The sequence below is a fragment of the Hoplias malabaricus genome, chromosome 2, assembly GCF_029633855.1.
Source record: "Hoplias malabaricus isolate fHopMal1 chromosome 2, fHopMal1.hap1, whole genome shotgun sequence".
NCBI classification, from domain to species: Eukaryota; Metazoa; Chordata; class Actinopteri; order Characiformes; family Erythrinidae; genus Hoplias; species Hoplias malabaricus.
The window spans coordinates 79,365,706-79,387,550 of NC_089801.1; the positions used below are offsets into that span (position 1 = coordinate 79,365,706).

The window sequence follows — 21,845 nt, forward strand, 5'->3', positions numbered from 1 at the left end:
TCATTATTAAACCTTTCCGTGTTGTAGCGAGTGTGTCCGCATCCTTTAAATCTACTCCTCACACCACCCTGACAGAATGACCGATCCAAAAATGGACACAGCTAGCACGGACTACCCGTTTAAGAGAGGTGTAATTCGCCGTACTCCGTTCCGCAAAGATCCCGTGGAGGAGGCGTTGAAAGCGGCTTCGGAGTGGAGTCAACGGCTTCAGCGCATGTCCGGTGTGGTTCCTTTCCCCCGAACAGAGGAATCGATTCATGAATCGAGTGATTCCTCCAGCGGGAATCGACGGAGCCGGAGGAGAAAGCAGGCTAAAAACCCAGCTCCAGAGAATTACCCCCTCAGGTCCGGAGAGATTTTTGGGGGGGCGTTATGGACAAGGGCTGTTAGCCTCAGAGCACAGGACATGGGGAATGAGGCTAACAGAGGCGCATCTCCGGGGGAACTACGGTCAGAGAAGTCCCTCGAGAGTGCGCCCAAACCCGCTAAATCCACAACTCGTGCTCGCCGAGCAGCACGAGCACCTGCCTCGCTGGGCGTTTCAACTCCTGCTCCCGTAAAAGCGGCACCTCCGGCCGCTCCTGTTCCTGGAAGAGCGGCACCTCCGGCCGCACCTGGCTCCATGAGCGCAGCACCTCCGGCCGCGCCTGTCCCCCTGAGCGCGGTGCCTACGGCCGCGCCTGTCTCCTTGAGAGCAGCTCCTACGGCCGCGCCTGTCTTCCTCAGCGCGGCGCCTACGGCCGCGCCTGTCTCCATGGACGACGTCGCTGCAGGGCCTCCTGTTTCCATGGACGTCGTCGCTAGGCACCCAGTTCCCAAGCACCGCTCTGCGCTCACTCCTGACATCCAGGAGAAGCTTACAGGCCTAATGGCACGCCTGGAGCTCTCCTTGAAGGCGGCGCGCGCCTCTCCTGTCTTCATGAGAGCGACGCCCGCCTCTCATGTCTCCGTGGACGACGTCGCAGATTCCTCTGCCTCCGTGGACGTCGTCGCACGTTCTCCAGTCTCCGTGGACGACGGCGCAGATTCCTCTGCCTCCGTGGACGTCGTCGCACGTTCTCCAGACTCCGTGGACGACGGCGCAGACTCCTCTGCCTCCGTGGACGTCGTCGCACGTTCTCCAGTCTCCGTGGACGACGGCGCAGATTCTTCTGCCTCCGTGGACGTCGTCGCACATTCTCCAGTCTCCGTGGACGAAGGCGCAGATTCTTCTGCCTCCGTGGACGTCGTCGCACGTTCTTCTGTTTCCATGGACGACGTCGCAGATTCCTCTGCCTCCGTGGACGTCGTCGCACGTTCTCCAGTCTCCGTGGACGACGTCGCAGATTCCTCTGCCTTCGTGGACGTCGTCGCACATCCTTCTCCCTCCGTGGATGACGTCGTCGCAGTTCCGTCTGCCTCCGTGGACGACGTCGTCGCAGTTCCGTCTGCCTCCGTGGACGACGTCGTCGCAGTTCCGCCTGCCTCCGTGGACGACGTCGTCGCAGTTCCGCCTGCCTCCGTGGACGACGTCGTCGCAGTTCCGCCTGCCTCCGTGGATGACGTCGTTGCAGTTCCGCCTGCCTCCGTGGATGACGTCGTCGCAGTTCCGCCTGCCTCCGTGGATGACGTCGTCGCAGTTCCGCCTGCCTCCGTGGATGACGTCGTCGCAGTTCCGTCTGCCTCCGTGGATGACGTCGTCGCAGTTCCGCCTGTCTCCTTGGACGTCACTGCAGGTTCCCCTGTCTCTGTGAACGTCGTCGCAGGGTCTCCAGTCTCCGTGAGTGTGGCTCCCTCAGCTGCTCCTATCTCCGAGACTGTGGCTACGGCCGTTTCTGCCCCTGAGACTGTGGCTACGGCCGTTTCTGCCCCTGAGACTGTGGCTACGGCCGTTTCTGCCCCTGAGACTGTGGCTACGGCCGTTTCTGCCCCTGAGACTGTGGCTACGGCCGTTTTTGCCCCTGAGACTGTGGCTCCGGCCGTTTCTGCCCCTGAGACTGTGGCTCCGGCCGTTTCTACCCCTGAGACTGTGGCTCCGGCCGTTTCTAAGCCAGTGACTGTGGCTCCGGCCCCAAGGACTTCGAGGCCAATCCCCAGAACTGTACCCAGGCTGGCACCTTGGACAGTCCCACAGACACATGCCAGTCCTGGGTACCACCCAGTTGTTTTTGTCCCTGTATCTGTCCCTGTTCTGGTTCCTGTCTCTGTCCTTGTCCCTGTGCCTTTGTCTGCCTTTCTTTCAATTCCGGTCCCTGTCACCATGTTTGTCTCAGTTCCTGTTTATGTAATGGTCCCTGTTCCCTTGCCTCATGTCCAGTTCCCTGTATTATCACGAGTCCCGTCTCCTCTTTCTACTTCTGTCCGATGTCCGTTTAAAATCTAGTTCCTTGTTCCCTTTTCCATTCTGAGTCTTTTCTAGTTTGTCTTGTTTCTTCTGGCCCCCTCCTGCGCCAGCTCCTGGAGAGTCTCGTTTTTCGCGCTCCGGGAGTTGCGCGTCTTGGGGGGGGGCGTCTGTCACATCTTGACACTTTCTGGTTTGTTTTCCCCTTTCTATTGGGCTCTCTCTTTGTTGTTTTCCTATCCCTGCACATGGCTTTGTTTATGTTCATTCCTAGCTCCGCCTTCGTTCCGCCTCTTTGTCATTGTCTCTCGTTATCCGTGTCAGGTGTGTCTAGTTAGTTCATGTATTTAAGCCCTCTTCCCTCACTTCCTGGGATCGGTCATTTTGAGTTTTGATTTTCTCGCTTTGTTTGTTTCATGGGTTCGTTGTTTGTTTCACGCTCACGTTTCTTCGTAGTGTTTCTCGTTTGTGTTTTCTCGTTCCTGCTCGTTAATGTTATTTCGTGTTTCTCGTCTAGTTCGTTTGTTTCATTCCCCAGTCAAGTAAATGTTATCTCGTGTTTCTCGTAAAGTTTGTTTTGTTATTTCATTATTAAACCTTTCCGTGTTGTAGCGAGTGTGTCCGCATCCTTTAAATCTACTCCTCACACCACCCTGACATCTTTGGGGAGGAGTTGAGGGTGGCTCATAACTGCGTATGAAACTAGAACCACCCCCCACACACATAAACACACACACACACAAGAAAAGGGTGGAGGTGGAAGCAACTTTGTTTGACGCGGAAATGACGTGAGTTTGCAGGGTATGTATACGGCTGAGAGGAGTTTGTGTGTGGTCTTACTCCCACAATTATTTTATTACACAACTTCAATTACCATGACAACGAGAGAAAGAGAGAGAGAGACTGGTCTTATTAAGATGTGTTTTCTTCTGTGTTCACTTTTGCTAAAATAAATTTCATTCATTCATTCATTCATTTGTTCATTCTCTGCAAGCACTCATCCAGTTCAGGGTCGCGGTGGATCCGGAACCTACATGAAATCACTGGGCACAAGGCAGGAACACACCCTGGAGGGGGCACTGTAAATGTTGATGTCTGCACCTACACATCATCAGCTGATTTTTCTCAGGGGAGTGTTTTACTGAAATCAAACACCACACACAACTCAGAACTGACACATTCAGAACTCACACAGGTTCAGTAAAGAGTCGTTCAGGTTCTATACCACATTCACACACCATCACAAACTGTAGCTGATTCTGACCTCACTTTTCTGAGTGACGTTAGAGAAATGAGGCAGTTTGTGAGAAAAGAAAACACAGTGACATTTCTCCTTCTGTCACTGAGCGTGATGTTCCTAGCCAGGTCAATATATGAAGGAGAACCTGTTCATGAAATGTTCCTGTATCTATTCAGTGAGTAATGTCCTCTCTCTTTACAGACTAACTGTGTGTAAACTTGGGGAAAAGTCTTGTGAAGATCTGGGCTCAGTTTTACTGGTGAACTCCTCCCTGAAAGAACTGGACCTCAGTAACAATGACCTGCAGGATTCAGGAGTGGAGAAGCTCTCTGCTGCACTGAAGAGTTCACTCTGTAAACTGGAGACACTCAGGTCAGTTCAGACTTGATTTTTAATGCTTCACCAACATTAGTTTTATAGATCTTAGCATGTTTATTTAGAGGATACAATATGAAATATTAAGATGAAGTCAGGTGCTGGATTCCTAGATTATAATTCACTACTCACAAAAATCAGATCATCTTCTCCTACATTATCTCTGCTCTCTGAACACTTCAGGACTTCTGTAAAGTGTTTCCACTGCTGGAGTAACAGTCAACAGCAGACTCTCCCCATGGTGATATTATCAGTCATACAGGCTATGAACCAGAGCAGAGGTTTATTATTATAGTGATATACAGACACTGACTCTTTGGTTTTTATCTTTTAATGTGTTCTACACAGAGTCTGATCAGTGTAATGTAAAAGATCAGACTGAACTCTGTTGTTCCTAAAGTTATGTTGTTATTTGAGGCATTTCTCTTTAGCTGCTCTAAGAGGTTTCTGTGAAGCTTCAGTTCTGTTCTGTTAAACTGTGTGTTTTAATGCTTAAATGAAGCATTTTCTCCCCCCACTGGAGGAAAGATGAGCTGCAGTGGTATTTTTTGTTTGTTTGTTTTTGTTGTTGTTGTTTGTTCCTCCTCTAAATGAAATCAACATGTCTTTCTTAATCCTTTCAGACATGTTCCTGTAACTATTCAGTGAGTACTGTCCTCTCTCTTTACAGACTAACTGGGTGTAAACTTGGGGAAAAGTCTTGTGAAGATCTGGGCTCAGTTTTACTGGTGAACTCCTCCCTGAAAGTACTGGACCTCAGTAACAATGACCTGCAGGATTCAGGAGTGGAGAAGCTCTCTGCTGCACTGAAGAGTTCACTTTGTAAACTGGAGACAATTAGGTCAGAGTTCTGGGATTTTATTCTTCATTTTCTACTCCTCATCATCAGATAGCCTCATCTGACCGGTAAAATCCGAACCATTTACATATAACAGAACCGCTGTTCTTCTTTTTCATGCCCTGTGTTACTCTGCTCCTGTGTGTGTGTGTGTGTGTGTGTGTGTGTGTGTGTGTGTGTGTGTGTGTGTGTGTGTGTGTGTGAGAGAGAGAGAGCGAGAGAGTGCCCGGGTGGGAGCAGGGCTGTGAGCAGAGTAGTGGTGGGCAAGACCGGGAGTTCTGATTTCGATCTGATACCAATTAAATACAGCGCCAGTATCGCCGATATTGTTACTGATACCGATACCACTAGTCTTCACCACGTGCAGGTGCTGAAGCAAAAGACAGGAGCTGGGGGTAGGACAGGTGCCGAAGCAAAAGACAGGTGGGGGTCTGTTTTTTATTGTTTTATGTCTGATTTTAAAATAAAAAAGAGAATGAACAGAAGGTACATGTACCCAGACGGAGGTGTTTATCAGTCTAATCTCCAGTCTGATCAAATTCTCAAAACATGCACAAAGTAGCACTTACTACACGTTTGTTAATCCAGACCACGCCCACAAAGACTGAAACGGGGCAAGGTGAACTCAGAAGTCTTGGGGAGGAGTTGAGGGTGGCTTATGACTGCGTATCAAACCAGACACCCCCCCCCCCACACACACACACACACGCGCGTGCACACGAACACACACAAAAAAAAGGGTGGAGACAGGGTGGAGGTGGGTGTAAGTTTGTCTGACACAGAAATGACGTGAGTTTGCAGGGTATGTGTAGGGCTGAGAGGAGGAGTTTGTGCGTGGTCCTACTCCCACAATTATTTTATCATGTAACTTCAATTACCATGACAACGAGAGAGAGAGAGACTGGTCTCATTAAGACGTGTTTTCTTCTGTGTTCACTTTTGCTAAAATAAAGTTCATTCATTTATACGTTCATTCTCTGCAAGCGCTCATCCAGTTCAGGATCGCGGTGGATCCGGAACCTACATGAAATCACTGGGCACAAGGCAGCAACACACCCTGGAGGGGGCACTGTAAATGTTGATGTCTGCACCTACACATCAGCTCTTTTTTCTCAGGGAAGTGCTTTACTGAAATCAAACACCACACACAACTCAGAACTGACACATTCAGAACTCACACAGGTTCAGTAAAGATTAGTGAGTCGTTCAGGTTCTGTACCACATTCTTACACCATCACAAACTGTAGCTGATTCTGACCTCACTATTCTGAATGACGTTAGAAAAATGAGGCACTTTGTGAGAAAAGAAAACACAGTGACGTTTCATGTTCCTAGCCTGAAGGAGAACCTGTTCATGAAATGTTCCTGTATCTATTCTGTGAGTAATGCCCTCTCTCTTTACAGGCTAACTGTGTGTAAACTTGGGGAAAAGTCTTGTGAAGATCTGGGCTCAGTTTTACTGGTGAACTCCTCCCTGAAAGAACTGGACCTCAGTAAAAATGACCTGCAGGATTCAGGAGTGGAGAAGCTCTCTGCTGCACTGAAGAGTTCACTCTGTAAACTGGAGACACTCAGGTCAGAGTTCTGGGATTTTATTCTTCATTTTCTCCTCCTCACAAACATGACTTTTATACATTTAAAAAAAATTAAGCTCTAGTATAAAATATTAAGGAAAAGACTGGAATACTAGATTATAATTCACATAATTGAATATTGGAATATTGAATTTGGAAGTGAGATCCTGCCTCAAGTGGAGGAGTTTAAATACCTCGGGGTCTTGTTCACGAGTGAGGGAAAGATGGAGCGTGAGATTGACAGGCGGATCGGTGCAGCGTCAGCAGTAATGCGGGCTCTGTACCGGTCCGTTGTGGTGAAGAAAGAGCTGAGCAGAAAAGCAAAGCTCTCGATTTACCGTTCAATCTATGTCCCAACCCTCACCTATGGTCACGAGCTTTGGGTAGTGACCGAAAGAACGAGATCGCGGGTACAAGCGGCTGAAATGAGTTTTCTCCGCAGGATGTCTGGACTCACCCTTAGAGACAGGGTTAGGAGCTCGGACATCCGGGAGAGACTCGGAGTGGAGCCGCTGCTCCTCCACGTCGAGAGGAGCCAGTTGAGGTGGTTCGGGCATCTGGTTCGGATGCCTCCTGGACGCCTTCCTGGAGAGGTGTTCCGGGCATGTCCAACGGGGAGGAGGTCCCGGGGCAGACCAAGAACACGCTGGAGAGACTATATGTCTCGACTGGCCTGGGAACGCCTCGGTATACCCCCGGAGGAGCTGGCGTCGGTGGCTGGGGAGAGGGAGGTCTGGGTTTCTTTGCTCCGACTGCTTCCCCCGCGACCCGGACCCGGATAAGCGGTGGATAATGGATGGATGGATGGATGGATAATTGAATATAATGTATGATGTGCAATTATTTGTCATTGTATAACATACAATGAAACGTGTCTTCCACATTTAACCCATCTGTGACACACACACACACACACAAACACACTAGAGCACTAGGGGCTGTGAACACACAACCAGAGCGTTTGGGGTTCAGCGCCTTGCTTACGGACACTTTAGCCATGGATGTTTCTGCTGGTCCTGGGGATTGAACCAGCAACCTTCCGGTACCAAGCCCGGTCTCTAACCATTAGCCAAGGCTACACTCCATTGGGATTAAAACACAACACAAGTACATTTTAATGCATGTCTGTGTCTGTAAAAGGAAACGTATGGCGTCACATCAATGTCAAAAATAGAGGACGCAGTAACGCCAGGTGGAACATTTAAATCTGTACCTTTTTATAATTGTGTTAGTTAATCGCAAATGTGAAACCCATGAGCACAGAGAGAGAGAGAGAGTGAGAGAGGAATTGCACTTTTTTTTTATTCTCAAAGGTTTTTTACACTCTTCATTTTAAATGTTTTGAAATGGGAGGGTTTGTGACAGTTTGTACATTTTGAGAGTATATAATAAAGTAGTAAATAATGTAGTAAATAAAGTAGTAAATAATGTATGGTTCCAAGGCCGTCCCACAGCATCTCTGTGCAGTGAGAGCGGGTGGAATAAGTAAATGTAGCTTGTGGACTCACAAACGAATCAATTATTTGAGCATCTTGAAATACAACTTGAGCATTAACTCTTGACAAATGATTCAACCTCACCATCGACTCAGTCTAAGGTTTCTAACGCCTTCCTGCAGTGAAAATTATTTCCACATGTTTATCACATATTACTATGATCTGAACCCACTCTAGACAGTGGAATATGATCTTATCTCGACTCTGTATATCCATGGTGCTGTCCCAGAGAAAACAGCAGCTCTGCTTCTCCCAGTAGGAGGGACATATACAGTGTATGAGGCAGTCACAGAACCAGGAGACATCAGCCAATAGCATTCACTGAGAGAAACTGCCCTGACCCCACCTCCAAACTGTCACAAACCTCCCATTTCAAAACCTTTGTAAAAGAATGAAATTAGGATCATAACTTAAACATGGAGGTCATAGTATAGAAACCTTTACTGGATTAATGTCTGTATATTTACTTCTAGAAATAACCCCTCTGTGGGACACTGTTGTGATAATGTTGTTTTGTGATTTGATTTCATTTCTACTGAGTGGGGATTTGAACAATCACTAAAATGTGTTTATGAAAACAAACATCCAGGTCTTTTTTTAAATTATGTTAAGTTTTTCTTACTTTTTTATAACTTTTACCTTTATATTTTAACCTGTTTGAGATTGAATTGTTTTTGTAAATTAAACAGAATTTTGGTGCTTTTTGGTTTGATTATAAACAGCAGCTTGTTTTGCTCTGAGTAAATACCACATCTCTCTCTTTCTCTGTGTCTGCAGATTGTCTGGTTGTTTAGTTACTGAGGAAGGCTGTGCTTTTCTGGCTTCAGCTTTGAGCTCAAACCCCTCACACCTGAAAGAACTGGATCTGAGCTACAATCACCCAGGAGACACAGGAGTGAAGCTACTCTCTGTTAAACTGGAGCATCCACTCTGCAGACTGGACACACTCAGGTACGGACAGCTTTCTGTATTTGTGTGTTCAGTTACTGATGTCATCTGCTGTTACTGTATTTCTATAAAGGTCTACAGCTCATTGTTCCTTCTTCATTTAGCCTCTGCTCTGCTCTAGTAGTATTTAATGGTTAGAGTATCACCCGTTCCCACTCTGTCTCCACTGTTCAGTGTAACTGTTGTCAATGGCTGAAGGCTTGTGAGACACTGAAGTAAAACTAAGCCCCATATAACAGTCTCTTTATGTGGATTGTAGACTGTAGATTCTAGAACTGAACATTCAGTGTTTAGGGAAGTATAGGAGTACTCTGGTACAACAGTTCTACGACCTCAATGCTGAAACACTTGGTGAAGTAGAATGTTATAAAATGGACAGTAGAACTCACTGTTGTGTTTAAGAGATCTAGACTCAGCAGTGTTATTATCTGGGGGTGTTCAGTGGGTTGGGTCTAGGTTCGGCAGTGTTATGATCTGGGGGTTTTCGGTGGGTCAAGTCTAGTCTTGGCAGTGTTATGACCAGGGCGTCTTCAATGGGTCAGGTCTAGACTCTGCAGTGTTATGATCTGGGTGTCTTCAGTGGGTCAGGTCTAGACTCAGCAGTGGTTTGATCTGGGGGTCTTCAGTGAGTCGGGTCTAGACTCTGCAGTGTTGTGATCTGGGGGTCTTCAGTGGGTCAGGTCTAGATGTGGCAGTGTTATGATCTGGGGTTCTTCAGTGGGTCAGGTCTAGACGCGGCAGTGTTACGATCTGGGGGTTGTTAGTGGGTCAGGTCAGGTCTAGACTCGGCATTGTTATGATCTGGGGGTCTTCAGTGGGTCAGGTCTAGTCTCGGCAGTGTTATGATCTGAGTGTCTTCAGTGGGTCAGGTCTAGACTCAGCAGTGTTTGATCTGGGGGTCTTCAGTGAGTCGGGTCTAGACTCTGCAGTGTTGTGATCTGGGGGTCTTCAGTGGGTCAGGTCTAGACGCGGCAGTGTTATGATCTGGGGGTCGTCAGTGGGTCAGGTCTAGACTCAGCAGTGTTTTGATCTGGGGGTCTTCAGTGAGTCGGGTCTAGACTCTGCAGTGTTGTAATCTGGGGGTCTTCAGTGGGTCAGGTCTAGACGCGGCAGTGTTATGATCTGGGGGTCGTCAGTGGGTCAGGTCAGGTCTAGACTCTGCAGTGTTATGATTTGGGGGTCTTTAGTGGGTCAGGTCTAGTCTTGGCAGTGTTATGATCTGGGCGTCTTCAGTGGGTCAGGTCTAGACTCAGCAGTGTTATGATCTGGGGGTCTTCAGTGGGTCAGGTCTAGACTCTGCAGTGGTGTGTGACAGTAAAATTAAGTCCACCGAGGACCTGAATGGACTGAATGACCAGGTCATCCCAGCAGTGGATTGTTCCAGGACGACACCAAGATTCATCAGGCTCAGATTGTGAAAAAGTGAGGAGTCATTTTCACACATGAACTGACTACCCCAGAGTCCTGACCTGAACCCACTGAGAGTCTTTGGGACGTGCTGGAGAAGACTTTATGGAGTGGTCCGACTCTCCCGTCGTCAATACAAGATCTCCACCAAAAATGAAGGCAGCTCTGGAGGAAATAAATATTGTAGTGTTGTAGAAGGTTGTAGAAATAGAGCTGTGGTGAATGTGGAGCATAATCAAAGCTAAAGGTGGTCCAGTGAAATATTAGAGTGTGTGAGTTGTGTTGGTCGGGCAGTGTAGGGGTCTGTGATGAAATGGTCAGTGAGAGCAGGTACAAGGCAGAAGAACCTAATAAATGAGCAGCTGGGTGTAGGATCTAGAAAGGGTTTAATGGAGCAGTTGTAGAAGAGCGACTCTGCTGCATTATTCTGAGTTGAAGGCTGAGAGGAACAGAGGGAAATGGAGGAAATGAAACACAGAGAATATATAAAAAGAGAGAGGATGAAACACCACAGATGATGATCTTTCTTCTGTTTCCAAAAATGACATAAATGAATGGCACTCTAATGAAGCTGAATGTGGGGTTCAGAGAGAACAGTGAGAACACACACCACTCAAACACAACCATCAACTCACAACTGTGTGTGTGTGTGTGTTGTAGGTTGGAAAATGGAGGAGAGACCAGGATAAAACCAGGACCAAGAAAATGTAGGTTTCTCTCTCTCTCTCTCTCTCTCTCTCTCTGACCTGTTGTTTGCCAAATAGTGAACCCACATCCATCTACAGTTAAACCTCAGATCTTGCTGAATACTGACCTCACCGTGTCTCCTCCATCAGTCGACATTAACCCCGTCAGCTCCAGCACATATTTGTTAATGAGTTTAACCCTTTAATGAATTACCCACCACCAGAGTGTCTTTTTCTACTTTAATGATAATGTGGTGAACCTTAACATGTGAAATGACTAAACTCACATTCTCAGGTCTGAGCTTATTCTTTACCTCCACATTTTCACTAAGTTCTCTCATACTTTCAGTATTAGACACAAAAGAGTTCACAGTCACACTTCCTTTCTCTGTGTTACAAAGGATTATTAATCACTTTTAAAGTGTTCACAGCATGATTAATAACTATGTAATAACAGGCTTTTAATCAATTTATAAACCTTTATTAGTTTATTCTTAATTTAATTTGGTACCACTGTATGTCTATGTGTGATGTGTCTGATTGTGTGTGGTGTGTCTGATGGTGTGTTGTGTATCTGATTTTGTGTGGTGTGTCTGTGTGTTGTGTATCTGTGTGTGGTGTGTCGTGTGTCTGATTGTGTTGTGTATCTGATTGTGTGTGGTGTGTCTGTGTATCTGATTGTGTTTGGTGTGTCTGTGTGTTGTGTATCTGATTGTGTGTGGTGTATCTTGTTGTGTGCAGATGCCTGTGAGCTCACACTGGACCCAAACACAGAGAACACATACCTCTCTCTGTCTGAGGGGAATAGGAAGGTGAAGCGTGTGAAAGAGAAACAGTCGTATTCTGATCATCCAGAGAGATTCAGTGTCTGGGAGCAGGTTCTGTGCAGAGAGAGTTTGACTGGACGCTGTTACTGGGAAACTGAATGTAGTGGGGGAGGGGTTTATATTTCTGTGACGTATAAATCAATCAGGAGAAAAGGAGTCAGTGATGACTGTTTGTTTGGAGCGAATGAAAAGTCCTGGAGTCTGTTCTGCTCTAATAACAGTTACTCTGTCCGTCACAATAAGAACAGCACTGCTCTCCCTCCTCCTCCCTCCAGATCCAACAGAGTAGGAGTGTATGTGGACTGTCCGGCCGGCACTCTGTCCTTCTACAGCGTCTCCACTGACACACACACACTCACACACTTACACACATTCACCACCACATTCACTGAACCCCTCTGTGCTGGGTTTAAGCTTTATTCAGACTCCTCAGTGAGTTTGTGTCAGATAAAATAGTGCTGTGTGTGATCTATTGTTTTGATTGGTCTTTTCTGTCAAACGAGCTGCTGCTTTAAAATGTGAGGAGAATCACAAAAGACGATGAAACAGAAATGAAGCTCAGTTTGTAAAAGAAAGCGAGCAGAGGGACTCTTCAGGGACAAAACAGTGATAAAACCTGGATCTGAGTGAACACTACACCCCTGCACTCCTCTCTCTTTTATATCCCTGATGTAAACAGGATTTTTCAGCTGTTTATTTGATTTCTCTCGTTATAAAGCGCTGTGTTTATTTACACTGTGCGCTGGTCTCCATCGTCTCTCACATCAAATCTATGGGGAGTCAGTTACAAAACAGTGGATTCTCTGTCTCTGACGTGTCCAGCTCGGTCCTACTTTTGTATCCCAGGCTCCTCAACACCATCTGAGCGCCTCTTCTCTACAGCAGGAAATATAGCTTCAAACAGAGAGAACCAGCCTTAGCCCAGAACATGGGAGAGGTTTCTATTGTTACTCTGTAATGAAGGAGTGAGGGTGTGAGTGAGTGAAGGTGTTTCCTGTAGGAGGAAAGAGGACAGAGGGGATCAGGGTGTAATGGGTGGGTTGTGTTCATCTGTGTCGTCAGTGTAAACACAGACCCTCGTCATAGTGCACTTCCACCTCCAGAACTCTTCAGATATTTGTAAATATTAAATATTTAGTTTTCAAACGACGCCAAACACAATGTAAGTGTGGGCTAACACTGAACTGTCTTTGTTCTTGTTAATCTGGTTAATGGTGTAAACTGAGCACAGACAGTGTGTTGATGCTGAGTGGACGGGGGTTAAGAGATGTGTCTTAAAGCTGAAAGGAAACACAAACATAGGAACAGAAGGAAAAGATGGGGCTTCTCTAAGAATCTCTTCTCCTTTCTGTGAGATTGGATTCTGGGGGTTTGTTGTGGGGGGAAATGAAAGAGTGATGTTTGTTGGTGGAAAAGAAGAATTCTGAAATATACTTTTATTAAAGTTTAATATTATGAACATTTAATAAATCTCTTAAAAAACCCGAAGGCTGTCTTTCTACTGCATCTCCACACACACACACACACACACACACACACACTGAAGCCCTCTATTCAGCAGTGAGAATGTGGCGGTCACACCCTGTTACTGAAGAAGAATATTCTGTTGTGTTTCGCTGCAACAACAAGCTGAATGTATGAGAGTAAAGACTATAAGAGAATGTAAACACAAAAGATCCTCAGTGATTTCTCTGGTAAAAAAGAAAGAAAAAGACCCAATGTTCCCATGACTAACTCCACAGCTATTAAGATCTTTATTTATATAATCAGTTTATATAATCATGTACCAACAGCAGAGATGCACAGACTGATCGTCCGTGACCGGAAAAGGCCGGTTTTTATCGTGATCGACCGGTCAGTGTCTCCACACAGATTTGTGCCGTTCGCATTTACACATGTGCACCACACGAGGGCAGCAGCAGCAGCGCAAACACAGCCCCACACTCACTGTTTAAGCACTGTTTCCTATTGTACTACACTTGTGCACTTGTTTTCATTAGGAATCGTTAATAATTGCTCTTTATTTTATTTAGGGATTTTTCGAAGGAAACATTTGTCACATTAGTGCACAATTTTATGTTCCAAAAGACAACGTTCCTTTATTTCCTGAGTAACGGTAACGCACTGTTCTGGAGCTCCTTCCATAACATGGTAAAACTACAAGTTTAGCTTAATTCTGTGGATGTTATCTCTTTATTTTCAAAGAGTCTCAAAAATCTGAAAGTCTCACTGAAGACACAATATAACAGACTATTAATGTCCTGAAGATGAAGAAATGTCACTGTGGACATTTTTTTTATAATTGCCCTATAAACATAGCATTGGAGATGATAGAATGTGTGGAGACATTGCGTATTTGGCTTAATTCATTGAACATTATCTTTTTACTTTTGAAGTGTCTCAAACATCTGAAAGTCTTATTGAAGACACAGTGTAAAAGACTCTCAGAATCCTAAAGATGAAGAAATGTCACTGTGGAACTGCTTTGTCATAATCCTGTGAATACAGCACATGACGTGATGAATATGTAGAAACATTAACTTTGGGATATTATATTTGTACTACACCTGTAAAATCAATTGCAGAATCTTGATAATCTGACAATTACTCCAAAGTGTAGAGTTTAATTCATAAAGGTGTGTGTGTTTAAACACTGAATGTCAATGTGTATATTCACGATGCCTGGTTATTTCCAATATTATTATATTCTTATTATTATGACATTTAATTAGTCTGGTTGCCTGGCAACATTTTAACATAAAAGAGAGCCTTAAATATGAATAATGTGTAAAAAAGCACAGAAAAAACTGGGCAGCTGGACCCATGAGGCTCAACAAGGCAAAGCTTGCAAGTACAAGGTCTAAAGGCCAAGCCCATGTGTGGATAGATATTACATCCCACACAGTCAAAGTACCAAGAGAGAAACGTACACATGTAACATTAGTTAATAGGGGGTGGGTGTAAGTACACACTGAGTCTGAGGGAGTTTGGGCCAGTGAGGCTTCACAAGGACTAACTGACTTTGTGTCTATTTACAGAGTAAGAAAAATGAGAGGAGGTTTATTTAAAAGACATTTTTGACCATAACTATTGAGAGCTGGTCTGAATCACGATAAATAACTGTGTTCATACGTTCTCATGTCTCGAGCTGTGAAGACTATGATGAAGATTTTGAACACGGTTTGTAAGAAACTTCAAAAGTTGGTTCATAATATTTAACCCTTTGATACTCGTGAGAGTTACGCCCAGTGATGATGTCATCGTCTGAGTGTTTGACACTGTTGGTCTCTGCTGTTTTAAACCTGTGTTGGTTCTGCTCATCTATCGTGATCTGTGTGTATCTGACCATAAAGCTGTGTTCTTTGATTTTCCGCTCTCATGTCAACAGCGAGGGCAGCGTCAATCAACGCCGGTTTACATTCCAGAGCCTTAAAAACATCAGTCCTCCTGCTGTTATGGAGATGCTCAGTCAGAGTCCGGTACCTGATTGTTCAGATCCTGATTTGCTAGTGACCCACGACGACGAAAAACTGTCCACTTTAAACCACTTGGCACCTCTAAGAACAAACACGCTTGGCTCCATTTCCTCAGCCTGCTCCTGTGGTGGAGAAAATAAACACAAGAGTTAAGAACTGAACTCTAACAGAGCATTTACAGTCAGAGAGTAGTTTATTAACCTTAAGGTGGTCCACACACAGTAGCACAGAGCTCTATGTGAATGAGGACAGAGAGGATGTTTTCACAGAGAGTTTATGAAGGTAGTTTATACGTCATAAGCATGAGATAATCACTCTAAGTTTCTGCAAGCTTCGTTTCCTTAGAGACGTCCCAGTTTGATAAACAAGATGGAGGATCCTGTCGTGTGATCCAAATCAGTCTGTGCTTGTTTTGTTATCTTTTGTATAAATAAAAGTATGTTGTTTTATAGCGAGTGCGTCCACCTCCGTCAGTCCCCGTGATCCTGACAACAGCTAACATTTCCAAGGCATTGATTTCTAATATCAGTTGTTTGACATCTTTACAGAGATCAGACTTTTCTAAAAGAGTGTTATTAAATTTCCAAATACAAATGAGACTAGGGTCTGACCTTGAAAGCCTCAGAGATAAAGAAATAACACAATGATCAGTTAAAGGTGAGGCAGAGATGTCACATTTGCTGATATAATTTATCAGGGAGGTAGAAATGAGCCAGTAGTCTGTTCTAGAACTGAAACCATTTCCAGAGGAGGCATTAAAGCAGGTAAATTGAGAAGTCCCAGGATTTTTAACCCTCCAGTAATCAATCAGATTTACACTGTTCATCAATGAAACAATCAGATCATCACATTTATGACATTGAACCTTAGGTGGAACCAAAAATCAGGCTCCAGATTAAAATCATCCCCAACTATAATGTTATCAGTTGAAAAGGAATGTGTATTTTGTGTGAAGTGTTTACATAAGTCTGACATCACAGTCCTGTTTGTGCCTCTTTCACTGTAGCCATAAACACACACTAAGATAAAGTCTTCATCATTAATTTCTGTTATCACAATCAACCCATGCCCACTGGTATCACTAGTATGACGTATAATTCTACCAGGAAATCTGTTAAACAGAATATTAACACCAGCTGATGTTGATGTCCCATGACTGACCAAGATTGAATCACCCCACTGTAACTTCCATAGATTCACATCATCTTCAACAGAATGAGTTTCTTGCAGAAAAACGCAATTGGCTTTATGCTCTTTACAGAAAAGAAACACAGCTTTTCGCTTCACATTGTTTTTAAGCCCCTAGCATTTAAGGAAATAAACGATAATACACCTGAGAATTATTTTTAACTGAAACACTGAACCCTGAGATGCACAGGAATGTAAGTGTTGTCCTGTCTACAGTCAGAGTAAAGTACATTTAACCTTCGGAGCATGACTGGTGAATCAGTACAGCAGACGTTTTAAACGAAGAGCTCTGACTCTGTAGGGTCAACTCTTTTATTGTTAATCAGCGCATATCCTTCCTTTAGAGAAGCTCTCTGCCCTCTCAGTCTGGCGTCCCGTACTAACGGCCACAGCTTCTTACGAGCTTCTCTATCTTCTGTAGAGAAATCTTCCTTGATCTGGATATGCATCTCAAATCCCAAAAAAGTTGGGCTAGAAAAAGGAAATTGAGCATATAACGAACAGCTGGAAGACCAATTAACACTAATTAGGTCAATTGACAACATGATTGAGTATAAAAAGAGGTTCTCAGAGTGTCAGTGTCTCTCTGAAGCCAAGATGGTAAGAGGATCACCAATTCCACCATTGTTGCACAGAAAGATAGTGCAGCGACACCAGAATGGTGTTACCCAGCGTAAAATAGCAAAGACTTTTAAGTTATCATCATCAACCGTGCATAACATCATCAAAAGATTCAGAGAATCTGGAACAACTGCTGTGCGTAAGGGTCAAGGCCGTAAAACTCTACTGGATGCTCGTGATCTCCGGGCCCTTAAACGTCACTGCACCTCAAACAGGAACGCCACTGTCAAGGAAATAACAGAATGGGCTCAGGAATACTTCCAGAAAGCATTGTCAGTGAACACAATCCACCGTGCCATCCACCGTTGCCAGCTGAAACTCTACAGTGCAAAGAGGAAGCCATTTCTAAGCAAGCTCCAGTCTTGCTCACTGGCCCCAAGTCCACTCTTTCAAAAATCTCTGATATCACACTTAACTTTGATGGTGTGGCTGTAAAAACCTCTCCAGTTGTTCACAATTTAGGTGTACTTCTAGACTCCTCCCTGTCCTTCAAACCTCATATTAAGGCCCTAACCAAAACATCCTTCTTCCATCTACGTAAAATTGCTCGCCTTCATCCCCTGCTTTCTGTTAAGGATACTGAAATTCTGGTCCATGCTTTCATTTTCTCCCGTTTAGACTATTGTAATTCTCTCTTCATTGGCCTTCCTTCTACGACCATACACTCCCTTCAGTGTGTTCAGAACTCTGCTGCTCGGGTCCTCTCTTATTCTAAAAAATCAGCTCATATCTCCCCTGTTCTTCATCAGCTCCACTGGTTACCTGTCTCGCTCCGTATTCAGTTTAAAGTTCTCCTGCTCACGTACAAAGCTCTGCGCGGTCTGGCGCCAGCCTACCTTTCTGAACTTTTACACTCCTACTGTCCTACTACATCAATGAGGCCCTCTGAGAGCGGTCTTTTGTCAGTACCAAAATTTTTACCGCTGGTGGTAGATCATTCAGCGTGATGGCACCCAAGCTCTGGAATTCATTGCCACAAAGTCTTCGTCTCTGCTCTTCATTTTCTGCCTTTACAACCCAGCTAAAGACCTATCTCTTCTCTCAGTACTTCTGCCCTCTGCAGGCATAAGTGTATTCCTCTATTTTTTTAATTTATTTATTTAAATTTTTTTTGTATTTATTTTATTTTTCCCCTTTCTTCCCTCCTCTTAAAGCGACCTTGGGTATTAGAAAAGCGCTATATAAATCTAACTTATTTTTATTATTATTATTATTAAAACCAAACACATGTGTTTATGAATGTAACTGTATTTGTACAAACTTCAGACCGTGAGACACAGAGTATGATGTGTTCAATTGTGAACAATGAAATATATCCGTGACTTGTGTTTAATTTGTGGATTAACATTTACACATTTGTAAAGTATTTTGAGACTAATCTCTCTCCATAAAATTCATTCGTTCATTCATTATCTGTAACCGCTTATCCAGTTCAGGGTCGCGGTGGGTCCAGAGCCTACCTGGAATCACTGGGCCGGGAATAGACCCTGGAGGGGGCGCCAGTCCTTCACAGGGAAACACACACACACACACACATTCACTCACACACTCACACCTACGGACACTTTTGAGTTGCCAATCCACCTACCAACGTGTGTTTTTGGACTGTGGGAGGAAACCGGAGCACCCGGAGGAAACCCACGCAGACATGGGGAGAACACTCTCTCCATAAAACTACCAGAAAAATCATTAAAGGAGGGAGAGGAGGTAAAGCGCTGCGGGCTCACACTGCCCCCCTGTGGCCCTCGTTGGAAATACCGCTCTTATTTTAAAACACTCATTCTTACACAGATGCAGTTTTCGGCTCATTTTAGAGCGGTTCCACTTTAACACTAGACTTTAACACTGAATGTAGACAGTATGTACCTCAAAGTGACCAAAAGTTTAAAATAGTCTGTCACCAAACATAAAGGTTTTATTTGGTTGTTCTGTGATAAAACAAGTCAATTTTAGTTTATTCTAAAATATGTTCCCAGGCGCTCCCTCTCTCTCCCAGGCCCAGAGAGAGTGAGTGATCTCGACACATCGACTCTCTTTGTCTTCATCTGCGTCTCTGCTATTGGTTTACAGAGGTGTCAATCACTTCTGACCCGCCCCCTCAGAGCTGTGAGCGAATCCCTGTGGAGAGCGGCGTCCAGCAGCGCACCCCTCCCCCGGGGAATAGGACCCCGCTCACAGCCGGCAGCCGCTCATTGGTCCACAGCTGCACTGAATCTAAGAAGGAACGCCCTCAACTCTGAATTCACGAAGACTTTACGTCAAAACTTACCATTGCCTGGGCGCTAGGAGCTCCAGAACAGTGCGTTACCGTTACTCAGGAAATAAAGGCTCGTTTACTGTGGCGTGGTGAGTAAGGGATTGTCTTTTGGAGCTTTTCACCGGTGCGGCGCCTCTCTCCTGAGACTGTGTTTTTTTAAAGACAGAATCTGAAGAGATTTTACAGTCTGTTATGGTTTAAATGTCCGAGTTTAAATGTCGTCCTGCTCCAGGTGTACATGATTATATAAACTGATTATATAATTATAGATATAATTATATATATATATTATAAATATATGATTATATAATAAAGCTCTTAATAGCTGTGGAGTTAGTCATGGTCATAGTCATTCTTAACACTTGTGTTTATTTTCTCCACCACAGTGTGTCGTTGTCGGCAGGATGTTGAACACTGTCTCGGAGGGGGGATGGTTTCCAGTGGAAAGGGACTGATCTCCCCTTGAACCACATCTCACCTGTTTGAGGAACGGGACACGGACCGACCTCCCGTCCCCTGACGTGCTGAAACTCAGGACAGAACCTGGGGGTTGAACATTTATTTATTTTCAAAGTTCCTTGGTGAGTATCTTTCATGTCAGAAGGAGTTTATACGTGTGACGTCTGTAGAACACTGTCTGTGTGAAGGGATTCAGTTATTGGTCGCTCCAAGAATCTCAGAAACGGGTCAAAGTCATTCAAAGAGAGGGAAAGGGAAACCTTCCCCAGCTCCAATAGTGCACTGCAATGACCCTCCTTTTGGTGAATTAATAGAGGCCTGAAACAAAGGGAACCAGACAGCTGCGTCCAATCAGATGAGTGGAAAAATACTGTCACTTTCCCCCCGAGGGGACGTTAAATAGAAATGAACTAGTCGACTTTAAACAACAATCACAAGCTCAACACGACAGGTCTGATAAAGCTGAAGAGCACTGTAATAGAAACAAAATAAAACACAAACCAGAGGAGTTCCCATGGAAACCAGAGTGTCATGTGCTTATGGAGAGTGGAGAAAGGCAGCGCAGAAAGAGGCAGATAAGGAAAAGGCCCAGGAGCGTAAACACACATCAGACACCTCACATTAAAGAGAAAAGAAACAGTGATCTGTGGTCAGTTTTTGAATTTGCAGAAAGAATCCCTGGATGATTGGCCTCTTCCTCCTCCTCCTCCTCCTCCTCCAGATGAAACAGCAGAAGAGGGAGAAGAGAATGCTGGCGATGAAGCCGTTATCAACCCTCCTCTAACCTCAGCTCCTCCCCAGACACCACAAGCTCAACCCAACACCAAAGTGGTAGAAGGGATGAAGACGAGAGGAATCCTCCTCCATCAGCAGAAGGATGAAGAGTTTGAACGTTTGCAGCAACGTGCTAAAGTCCTGGAGGAGCAAATCAGAGAGCTGGAGGAAAGAAGCAGGAAAAAGAAAGCAGCAAGACCTCCTCCCACTGCAGCGCCTCAGGAAAAGCCCAGAGGGACCGAGCACCTCGCTTCAAACACAGAGTTTCCAGGTGATGGGGCCTAATGGGGCAGACTGTGTTTTCAGACGTGAAGATGTATGTGAAGATCTCCCTCCGATTTCAGAGGGAGGACCGGAGTTTGTGACCGGGTGGAGACCTTCTGTGAATGAACTGACAGAAGTATGTGGACACAAGAGGAACTGGAATGGACTAAAGCACAAGGGGATCTTCCTTTTCCCGAAGACGTACAGTAAAGGGGGGGCACCCTGGATCACCCTCTCGAGTCTCAGTGACTGCCCTCTGTACAAGGATCGAAGCAGCGTTTCCAGTTCAGACTGAATCTGGACAAACTGTCTCAGTGCGAGCAGAAAGAAGGACAGACTGTCGCTGATTATCTACATGAACTGGAACAACTCCACGAAGCTCACTCGGACTTCAGAGACCCACCGACTGTCCCGGAAACGACATGAGCCCATGGGAAAGACACTTAAAAGAACGCTTCATGAGTGGTTTGAAGTCCGACATTCAGACGAAGGTGAGAGACGACTGTGTGGAAGTGGACACATGGCGACTACAGACCGTCCTGGCCTTTACACGTCGAAAAAAGACTGAAGGAGGAAGTGAAGAAAGGACAACAGAAGAGAGAAAAAGAGCAGCACCAACTGCAGTGTGCGGTGCTGGAGGCGGCAAAAGCTGGTTTCAGAGGAGACAGAGGAAGAGGCGGAGGACGTGGAAGAGGTGGCACTGGCTTCAGAGACTTCTCTCAGTACAAGAGTTACAACTGTAAAGAAGTGGGACACACTGCTGTTAATCGTCCTGAGAACCAGCAGCGAGAGAGACACAGCTTGAGGGAGAGGAGGCATGAATCACACAGGGGTCAGAACACACACCACACACACATCATAAAAACAGGGGCCTTACACCTGACCCACGTTTATCAGGGAGGAAAACATCTGTATTGGGGGCGGGTGGAGCTCCTTTAATGGGCTCTTACACTGAGGAGCTTTGGTGTCTCCGTGCAGGAAGTGACACAGCCCTGAAACATGCTTTCCTTCTATCACCAAACTGCCCTGTGGATCTTTTAGCTCGGGACCTAATGTGTAAATTAGGAATGAAAGTGTCACGCACGAAGGAGGGTG

At 45.3% G+C, this 21,845-nt stretch overlaps 1 protein-coding gene across 1 annotated transcript in view; it reads left to right on the forward strand.

Annotated features, from left to right (window-relative positions):
- LOC136678271 (NACHT, LRR and PYD domains-containing protein 12-like) overlaps positions 1–12,167 on the forward strand; it is a 53,901-nt gene extending 41,734 nt beyond the window's left edge. The window contains exons 14-17 of the mRNA XM_066656261.1: positions 6,178–6,348; positions 8,621–8,794; positions 10,859–10,905; positions 11,626–12,167. Of these exons, the coding sequence (XP_066512358.1) occupies positions 6,178–6,348; positions 8,621–8,794; positions 10,859–10,905; positions 11,626–12,167 (934 nt within the window). The remainder of the gene's footprint in view (positions 1–6,177; positions 6,349–8,620; positions 8,795–10,858; positions 10,906–11,625) is intronic.
- Positions 12,168–21,845: the final 9,678 nt, after the last annotated feature.